Source organism: Ammodytes marinus (genome assembly GCF_949987685.1).
Source record: "Ammodytes marinus genome assembly, chromosome: 15".
Taxonomy (NCBI): Eukaryota; Metazoa; Chordata; class Actinopteri; order Uranoscopiformes; family Ammodytidae; genus Ammodytes; species Ammodytes marinus.
The window spans coordinates 21,195,605-21,206,621 of NC_137219.1; the positions used below are offsets into that span (position 1 = coordinate 21,195,605).

General features: G+C 43.7%; 1 protein-coding gene across 1 annotated transcript; it reads left to right on the forward strand.

The window, feature by feature from the left end:
- Window positions 1-1,240: 1,240 nt before the first annotated feature.
- Window positions 1,241-8,137, forward strand: fbxo33 (F-box protein 33; the record flags this gene model as incomplete). Its single annotated transcript, XM_080042787.1, has 6 exons — window positions 1,241-1,692; window positions 4,818-4,928; window positions 5,480-5,640; window positions 5,756-5,964; window positions 6,818-7,115; window positions 7,872-8,137. The coding sequence occupies 6 exons, from the start codon at window positions 1,241-1,243 to the stop codon at window positions 8,135-8,137; spliced, it is 1,497 nt and encodes a 498-aa protein (XP_079898913.1).
- Between the last annotated feature and the right edge of the window lie 2,880 nt (window positions 8,138-11,017).

Below are 11,017 nucleotides of genomic sequence, written 5' to 3' on the forward strand. Positions count from 1 at the left end.
TTTACCATAGAATATGTGAGTACTTAGACCTGAACCAAGAGTGTCCTTCTCTTTACCTCATTAAACATCAAGTCATCCAGGTAAATCCCTTGTCAAGAAATCATTGATTGTGGTTGAAGAATAATGGACAAGATAAAAGTTTTATGGAGGAGGATTCAGTTCATTGGTGGCGCTCTGCTGAGTCACTGGAGCCTGCTGCCATCTCGTGGTGATGAGTGGAACTGAATGACCATCCTGCTCTTGGAGCCCACACTCCCACAGTCATCGCTATTCGCTACATCATCCAAAAATCTAAATCATATCACTTTCAGCACAATACGTAGAGGTAGCAAATCATGAGGAGGTATTCCCTGATTTCGACCAAAAGTGATTTTGACAACAAGCGTTCTCTAGAATCGCTGACTCTACCGTTAAAGTTATTAGGCCTAATTAAATGGCTAAAAGCAGTCAACATTTTAATTTCATTGTGAAAGGACTTCTTGGTTTTGAAGGGTTGAAGAATGATAAAGTTTTAAAGATAACTTTTAAATGTGGTGTACAACGACCAGTGAGATAGAAAAAATAACAGGAATGTTTGTCAGTGCATTCCAGTGGAACAGCTAAGCAATAAATAGGCCTAGCTATTACAAGTGCTATTTTGTAGATTAAATAATTCGCGTTAGTAGTAGCCTACTGTTGTGGTAGGGTTTTGTAACCTCTCTATAATCTCTCCTCGGAGTTGGGCGTGAGTTGAAGGGGATGTGTCTGCTATCAACTCCAAAATAAAGATCACGTGTTGGCGTTGCGTCGAGCTTTGTAGAGCTGAGAAACACCGCCCTCCGGCGGTGCACGGCGGTATGGCAAAAATAACAACACTTCAGGACTGAACCATCTCCTTGACAACGAGGCAATGCAATCACAGATTAACAAAAACAAATCATATGAAAGTATCATTAAAGCCTTAAAATTGTTGAATAAATAAAATTGAAATGTCAGCAAACACAAATAATGACACATGTCCCGTTACAGACATTCCTATAAGATTCACGGGGATCGTTTTGTTCCCTGTGCATTGAAAAGGAATGGTACGGTCCAATAGTATTGAAGGCAAAGCTGGAAAACGGTTTGTTTTCACCGAAAGGAAGAAGGAGGGTTGCTGTCACTAGCCGCTGCACCACCACCAGTTTTTTAAAGAAAACGGTTGTTACATTTATTTTATATAGTCTGGTTGGTTTTCGGCTAGCACCTTTCTCAGCTCGCCATGGCTCTGTGCGGGGGTGTGGGAGCCATGGCTTTGCCCAGCGAGCTTATCGTCCATATATTCTCCTTTCTGTCCGACCGAGACAAGCTGCGGGCCTCGACCGTGTGCTCGCGCTGGAGGGAGTGTCTCTTCTACCCCGCGCTGTGGACCGAGCTCAAACTGCGGGTAGGTGGTGGTGGTTGTAGCGGCGGTGGCGGCTCCAGCTCCGAGGACACCCCGAAGCTGGAGTTCCTCATGCGGAAATTTGGTTCCTTCGTGCGGGAGCTGCAGCTGGAACTTGCACCGGTCGAAGGCTACCTTAGTCCGCTGAACAACGAGCCGTCGTCCAACAGGATGGAGCAGACGACCCCCGGTCAGGATAACGACCCGCAGCTCTCCGAGCGATGGAGAGACGCCATGGCCACTTACTTGGACCAGGTGCTGTGTGTGTTCTCAAACATCCGCAACAACAGGTAACGTTAAATTCTGCTCCCCCCCAAAAAAATGTCATGCTTGTTTTGTTTTTGTTTAATTTCAATACTTCACGTTGCGTACGTTTGACACCCTCCCCGTTTGTGTAAATGTAATAGTATTTGGTGCGTCGCAGCTAGCTAGCTCAGTTAGCTATAAACAAACCCTGACATTAGCAGTTACGTAATCGAGTCATGTCTTTGCAGCAGGAGATGGTAGCTTACGTTATCCTAATGCGCCTGAAGACGTTGTTGATGGAACAGTATTTTACACATTTACAGCCATCAGATAATAGGGTGTGGAGGATACATGCTTCAGTGTCAAACGCTCGTCTGCCTTTCTTTTGTTGTCAGTTCGATTTTCCTGTGTTACATTGAGGTCTTCATACCAGCAGATACAATGCAGCACTGGTGGTGGCTAGAGAAGGCTTTGTTGGGCTGTGACTTGCTGATATCAGCAGCACTGACACACACATACAGTGTATACATTTAGCTCTGGTATGTCGTTACATACTGTAGGATGCCATCACCTTTGTGCTGCATCAATAAAACATTGGGCCCTTGGCTTATTATTAGTGCTGTTGGAGTTACTGTTCTGTAGACTAAAGCCTAACTTTGAATGATAAGATTCCTGATTTAGTATAGAACATCTCTCCGTCATACCTTCTCCCACCTTCTCTATTGTCATCTACAGTGCTTTGTGGTGTTGAAATAGCGCCCGGCAAAAGCCGTTGAGTTCATGTCTTGCAGTTCTGCTGAGGGGTGCTGAAACCCTTTCTCTTGTCTGAATGCTTCTCATTGAGCAGTTTCCAACATTTTCCATTCAAAACTCTACTGAGGAACCTAACCCATGTGTCCTGTGTTCTATGGTGGTTTTGAGTTGCAATGTATAAATTGCTGATGTCTTCAAAATATTAATTAGATCGATTAGTTGGACAACGATACGATATTTGCCCTATCACAAAGTCTGCTGTGATTCCACTTTGATTCCATTCAATTCGGGGACCAGGGAACGATATGATATGATCATATGCCACATTAAACACATCCTGTTACATTTATATCAACTCACAAAAAAAACAACTAAGATATGATTTTACCATTTGATTTCTGAGCTCTTCCAGATATTTAAATGGAAAACAAACCCATTATTTTAGTGACAATAGTGTTAATCCCAGAGAGGGGCAGATAGATTTTGATTTTTTTTTGTAAACTAAGGATGCCACCAGTAGTATAGTTCCTACTGTAGAGTAGCACCTATTGGTAAGGAACCAGGTCAAATGGGAATCGCTACATGCCCTGTTGACTGCGGCAGACTGCCACAAACAAACCAGCAATACAAATGTTGATTGATCGACTGGGTAGGTGAGTTCTTCTGGCAGTTTATCATAATGACAGACTGCTAGAATTGCTCATTCAGTTAATTATGCTGTTTCATTGCTATTCACCATTTAATCGATTCTTTCCAGTTGACCACTGATCAAGACAAATGCCAGCTGCCAGATCTAACTTTAGCTCCCGTGTTATCAGACGAACAGATGTTAGTTTTCCATTCAGTTAACATTGGTCCAGTTCCAATGGTAGCAGCGCGTGTTCAAAATAATGAGAATTGATAACTCATTCTTCATTTGATAAGAGGTTTCACACACTAAGTAGCTGCACATGAGACTGCTGGCGGCTTTCGCTGCAGAGGCATTTTGTAAAGCTTAGCTCTCAGCTGATTAACAGGAAGTGGGCTGCCTGAAACATAATGTAACCTAGCAGGTAGGCCTGTGTCATGTTAAGGCCAGGACACACCAGCCCGAAAATCGCCGTCGTAGAGTCGATAGGGGGTCGGGAGACGAATCTGTTTGGTGTGTGCCGTAACGTCGGCCGACGTAGAGGTCGTCGGGCTTGTTTTGAGCCTGTCGCCGCCGATTGAACATGTTCAATCGGCGGCGACAGGCTGGCCGACCGTCTTTCATTTGGAGCAATTTGATTGGTGGAGGGCTAGCGAATCAGTGAAGCCCGGAAGTGAGGCGGGTAGCACAAACAGCTAACAACAGCTAGCCATCGTTTTAATGTGTTTGTTCGTTTCATTTTGAGAGTACTCACATGCATCAACCCTTGTTGACTGCTCGACACCATGCTCGACACTCTCTGCTAAAAATTGTGCTCTTATGGTCCATAAATATAAATACGTATTTCTATCTATGTTTATGCTCTAGAGAGTTGTCCCATCATTTCCGGCTTTCGTATTTTTTCGGGCCACAATACAGATTAGCGCCGCCTGCTGTTATGGAGACATTACGTCCCGCGCAAGCAACAGAGCGTACGGAAAGTCAGCAGTCAGTTTGGTGTGTTCTCTGGCCGCGACGGGAAGCCTGGAGCTTCCTGAAACGGCCGACCCCATTTTTTGCGTAGTCGGAACAAGTAGAAACAAGTCGGACTGGTGTGTCCTGGCCTTTAGTCTGCATGCTGCACATGTGGTTGATACAACTCTCCCACAGTTTACATTGGAGATTATCAAAACCGCTGTAGATTGTGTTGTGTGTATTTGGAGAATGTAATTGGGTGCATTGTGACATCCTATAAAGATTACCTTGGCTGCTTTTCAAAGCATCAACTCTTAGCATATAGTCTGCTGCACGATAGGGGACGAGTCGACCCAGCAATATACAGAACCAGGGCTAGATAAGTTTGTATAGAAATTGCTACCGTTTGTCTAAGAGCGATAGGAAATGGTTGAACTCAACTCCGAGTCTAACCACTGTTCCCATGCACCTCTCATGCCCTGTGTGTGATCAAACCAGATACACTACTCGCAGCAAATGATGTTGACTGAGCAAATAGATGACAAAGAAACCGTCCTATTGAAGTAATTGTTCTATGAATAGGTTTGGTTTATCTGTGAATGGGTGTAATTATTTTTCTCACGATACATGTGTCTCAGTTGTAGCACCATACACACGTGTTATTTGCACTACTAACACACCAGGGTTTGAATACGATTTGACCGCGAGAGAATATATTGCTTTCATGCAAGTCTGTCAGCTCAAAGGAGGGCACTTAAATATTTGGATGCCTAGTATAGAAAACGTTCCATTTCTTTTCTATGTTTTAACACCTCTCTCTGTGTCATTCTCTAGAAACCTGCAGAAGCTGACTCTGTATGGAGACACCTGTGTTCTCCAGCAGGAGGGACTATTGGACAGCTCCCACCTGCACCAGATTCACCAGGGGGACAAGAAGATCAATGAGTAAGCATAGCAACACTGTCAGGTTCCCTTTGTGTTTCTGTCAATAGAGTGCTTATCTTATTTTAATTTAAAAAAAAAACAAGTGCTTGTCTTTACTTAGAACTGCAACATCGTATTATAATACGTAATTGATTGACCGTAGAGTACGAATGGAGAAATAAAAAATGGGAAGTCGTGACTCGTTTTATGGTCCGGGAATGTTCGTGTGGGTCTGCTAGTAGATTATTATTAACTTCATTGCGGTGTTGACATTGTTTGGAATTGGACACTGTGCTTGGTGTACAAAAATGAAAACTTATTTTCAAAATGCCTGGGTAGATCTTCAAACCATATCTCCAGCATCAACACAATATACATTCTGAGTTTCTGATCTTGATTTTCACTCAAAAGGTTTTGTTGCCGTTTTTTTTTCTCTTCATATTTGATATTTGAGCGTGCATGAATTGCTCTCCTTGTGTCATTGTCTCTATAGTCATGCTGGTAAAGTGATATTGAAGCTAATTCCCCATTCTCCCCACTCATCATTCTCCGTCCCCTGTACCGTCTTGCAGAGTTCAGCAGCTGTTCATGGAGCTGTTGTCTAACACCAGGCAGCTGAGGTGGTTGTCCTGTAGCTTCATGTTGGGTCTGGTGACTCCCTGCTCCTTAGCCAGCCTGTCCAATCCCTCAGCCGAGACCCTGCAGCACCTCAGTTTACTGGACCATCAGCTGGGTATGTGTGTATGTGTGTGTGGGTTGGGATGTGTTTTTCTCTGTGTTTGTGTAAATGCAGTTAAAATCTTGGTTGGATTGTATTGGTTCTTCTAATTGACAACACCTCTCCTCAGGTCCCCTCATCTCCCCGTCAGAGTTGGACCGTTTATCTAATATTCACACCCTGGCTCTGGATTTCTCTGACTTGACCTCTGAGATGTGTGGTCTGCTGGCATCTCCCAGCAGGACTCCACTGCATCGCCTCTCCCTGATGCTCAACGGCGCCGCCCTGGAGTTCAAACCATTAGACGGGACGGCTACCGACGACGACTGGAAGGCACTGGTAATGCAATAACTGTCCTCGTTTTTAGCCGTCCTGCCGGCAAAGGTCGGGGGGCATTATGTGTTCGGGTTGTTCTTCCGTTTGGGCCATTCTTGTGAGAGCAATATCTCATGATGTTGGAGGGATTTTTCTACAAACTTTGCCCAAATGTCCACTCTAATTCAAGGATGAAATGTTTTGGATTAGAGATCAAAGGCCTATCTCAGTTTTGTGAGATATTGCGTATTTTAATGGATTTTTGTAAAATTTGACACAAACTCACAATTTGATAAGAAAATAAAATGATTACATGTTGGAGGTCGAAGGTCACGGTGACCTTGCGTATTGTGAACACAATATCTCTAGAATCTCTAGAAGAGAAGTTTACACAAATGTCGACTGACTCAAAGACAAACTGAGTGGGGGGCGCCTTTAGCTCAGTTGATAGGGCGTCCCCCCCATGGGCCTCGGCCAGCAGCGGACCCGGGTTTGATTCCAGCCCGCGGTTGTTCTCTGCATGTCACTCCCCTCTCTGCCTTTCAACTCTGTCTCTACACTATCAATAAAGCATAAAAATATCTTTAAAAAAATATATATATATAAACTGAGTAGACTGTGGAGTTCAAAGGTCACTGCGACCTTACATATCGTCAGGTCGAAGTGACCTTGTGCCATATTGTAGCTTCTTTGGAGCTTTACCTTCTTTATAGAATTGCCTTACCACCACTGTACTTTAGGTAATTGCATGGCTCGCAGAGGCGTATAACCAGCCAAGCGGCATTTCTAGTTAATCTTAGCACCACTGGCCTCAGCTTCATGTTAATGCACCGTGTCCACATCTTTGGTTCAAGTTTTTAACCCGATCCTCCCCCAGGTCCGTGTGAGCTCCAACCTGCGAGTGTACATGATGGCCCTGGAGGTGGACAGCTCGGAGCTCCTCAGGGTCCTAAAGCCCAGCCTTCCCCTGGAGCGTCTGCACCTGGACAGTTACAACACGCTGGTGTCTGACAGCACACTGGAGCTCATCACTCATCAGTACAACAAGACACTGACTCACTTCCTGCTCCTGAGAGACGACCCCGACTTCCCCGACCTCAGCCTCAACCGCCTCGAAGACCCCCTGGTCCTGTTGGCATGGAGATGTACTCAGCTGGCTGTGCTGGTGATACATGGTGGGTTCAGCTCGTTGTTATACAGTAAAGTGACTTCAGCTCTGGTTGGGCAAACTGTATGATGGCAAACCCTAGTGGTTCTCGTGGTTAGGCATAGTGTAGAAATAGTTTCAGGGTTGGGTTGAGTGAGCCTAGACGAAACGTCATTGACCTTAAATGTAATACCTAATTGAGTCATATCATGTTACTTCTACTACACATTATTTCCAGTTATGTTGTTGAAACGTAGTTTTGAATTCAAGTCAAACGTGCTTAATTTTAGGAAATTTTACATTTCTAGAAATTATAACGTTAACAAATAACCTCCATTCACTGAGTTGTTAGTTCATACAAAAATACACAATTCTAAAGATATGTTTTGCAACAAAAACAATAGCCTATTTACACATCCAGAAGATTCAGGGCAACATTAGCTTTCATTTGAGGTTTGTCTCGTTAGCATACAGCCGGTTCATTTTAGCTTATAGCAGTGAGCGTGATCAAATCAGTAGAGTCGAGCTGAAATAAGCTAAAACTAAAGCAATCCTAATGACTGATGATTTACAACCACACAATGTTCTTTCTTTCATTCATTATTTCGTGATGTATTATTTAGCGGTTGTAGCCAGTGCTTTGTGCGTATTTACTATCTATCCTTAATATTACCAAGATAAATCCAACCTGTAACGTGTAAATGGGAACAGGTCTCCCTTGTAAAAGAGTCTCCGGTCTCAATGGGATTTACCTGTATAACTAAACACCCTTATCTCTCTGTAGGTTACACTGTATGGTCCCATAACCTGGTGGCCGTGTCTCGGCTGCGAGGCTCCAGTCTGCGCGTGCTGACCGTCTCCGAGGAGAGCATCGACTTTGATCCGGAGCAGTCTGTGTGTATGGAGGGAGACCCGGTCCACAACCTGGTCAAGGAGGTTTCTCTGGGCCTGGGCCGGGTCTGGCGCCCCTGTCTGGAGTCCAGCCTGGTTCTCTCCGAACCCACCCAGCACTTCCACCGTGAGCTGCACGCCTTCAGCATGGGCATGTAGGCACAAGGGAGGCAAAACCCAACACAACACCGCTTAAACCAGTGTCAAGACCAGACCAGACCTGCCCCAAGTACAAGTCCACTCCAGTCCTTTTGAAGCAGACCCCAGATCTGAGTGAGAAATCTAAAAACCTGGATCTTTAAAACAATCTATCAATTACATTCATGTGAACTAATGTGAGCTGATTGTTTTTATTTTCCACTTTTTATTTTTATTTTTTGTCTCTTTTTCACAGAGGTTTTAGCACACAATCAAGTCTGACCATTCCTGAATGAATTCCCCTGCTTTTTTTTTTTTTTCTCGCTTTGCCTCTTGGTTATCTTGTTAGACCAGAATCAAGTTTGACGTTTAAAATATCCAATTAAAGCCGGATATTCTAATAAAAATGACATTTAATAATTTGATATTCATTCAGTTTGAAGTCTTTGACCTCTAACCACAGGCAAGACTTGAGGTATGACCATTTATTTTTAAACTTTCTGCTAAAAGAGGCCATTTTGCTGCTTCAAATGCCCTTGTGTCTGGCATGACCCGGTCTGGTCTGGTCTTGATCAACAAGTATTCAGAGCTCGATGTTTCCTTCACCTTAAAAACCTCTAGAGCCTCTGTATGACTATTATTATTTTTTTTTTTTTTATCGTTTTACATCTCCCCCTGCTCTGTGTATAACCTTGTTTTCCCCGTGTGGTGGTTTCCTTGCCCCAATTGGCTTTGTGTGTATTTAAATACAGATATATTAATATCCTGCTCACAGCTAGATCAGGACAGGCGGGCAGGTTGAGAGCTGGACACAAGCTACTAGCTCTAGCTGTGAAAGTATTATTTTTTTCTTTTTTTAACCTTTGCTCTGTGTCTGTCTGTCTTCTCCACTCTAGCAAAAAAAACAAGAGTTGGAGTTTGTAAATGAACCGATCAATCACTTCCTGGCTGATACAACCTTAGCTGCTTCTGCTGTTGCTCTAAATGAGCATCACGAGCAATGAGTTCCACCAGTTTACGAGCCAGCAGCGTGGGGATCTCCACTGTAACATTAGCCGACTGTCGCAGGGGGTGATCAGTTTATGCTGTTTTCAACAACAGCCACGTCCGTGCTATGACTTAGAATTATCATCTTTGTGAAGTGAATGGCAATTCGTAGCCAAAATGGTTTTGTGTAAGGATTCTGAGCGCCTTACTAACGGTGTTATGGAGAATATTGTTACATGCATGCAGCCAACACACTTGCCGCCCTGCTCACTTGTCGACTTTTCGGGGACACTTCCCCAGTCGATTTAAATAGGAAGCCCGGTCTTCTGAGCCAAACTATAATATTCAGCCCGTCACAATACCACACACCCCTACTCTGTTGTCTTTTGATGTGTAGAGATGGTAGTTCATCTTTGCATCTTAATTCTACATTTAGGATGAATATAGCTGCCTTTGCTCTCCTCTAGAAGTCAAGACCGTTCCACAACAATCGCCATTTCCAAAGCCTTTCTTAAATGAAAATATCAAGTGAAAGAAAAGATCGCTATATGATGGGCTCGGAGATTAATCTCTCCAATAAGATCTGCATTATTCTAAAGAGAAAATAGGTTTTCATTCCATAACGGCATATGTATCCATGTTTTGAGAAATCTCTCTGACTTCTTCCAAATTCGTGGTGAGGCCATGCTAAAAGAAAACCCCCGTATTATTCCGTAGGACACAGATTTCTACCGTGGAAAATACCAATACCTAGAATTTGCATCAAACGGCTAATTCTCAACAAAAAAAAGAAATCACGACAAAGAACAGGGGAAAAAAAGAGGATTCACTGAATGTAACTAAGCTGTCATTCTGTTGGCCAGTCGTGGGTTTTAGTTTTCTATCGGAAGGCTTACTGTATAGCTATATATTTGCCGCAGAAATATGGCAGGCGCATATCTCGCCACGGCTGCCGAATAAACAAGCTCGGACATTGTAGGTTTTTTTTTCCACTGACAAGCCAAGAGTAGTGGCACCTACAAGCACAACAAGGTTATGGGCCATGTGTGTGAATACTACAGTCTCAGGTAGGCTTTTAACATCACTATGACCAGGACAGTGTTGGTGGTGGTAATGATGTCGTCAAGTAGGGTGTGTGTATGTGAAACAATCAGTTTGTGTGATTTTTGTTGTTTTTTTGTTGTTGTTTTTCTCTTGAGTCACAGTTGCCTTGGAAACATCCCCCTGTTTTCTGGATACAGTTGTTGTAGTTTATTATTAATGATGTCGTTTATCTTGCCATCTGATGACCCCTCGCTCTGCCCTCGGTTTGGGGGGTGAGGGTCAGCAAACCTAATCATACATTTGTTTTCAACGATTAAGGTTGATAAAGACTTAAAGAATGGCAAAACCAAGCTGCTCAATTGCACATGTTTAACATCTCCAGTAGATGTATTAGGGGGGTGGCGGGTGGCGACAAAGAGAGTTGCTATGGAGTGGAAGAGAAATCCATGCTGTCGATAAGAGGACCTGCTGGGCCCAATTACTGTGTGAACCGAATGTAGTCCCAATTTATCGTGGGCCAAATGACTCCTGTCTGGCACAGTCAATTTTTGTCTGGCTTTGCAACTGGCTTGTCCTTCAATCATTCATCAAGGGCGGAAGGCATTTGATCAGTCGCTTTGATTGTCGGATTCTAACTTTTTGAAAATGAGTGAGGGAATGCCTTCGCCCCTTATGAATGCAATGTTATTCAGGCTCTGTGGAAGTACAAGTACAAGCACGCCACGTCGTTCAGGCCTCAAGCCAGGCACTGCTGACCAATAGTGTTGCTTCCCAGACAAAATGTAATTCTAACTGAAACCTGGGCCTAGTACGGTTCCAACTACTGCTGCTCCAGTGTTGTGACTGCTGAGTGCTTATAACAGCTATTAT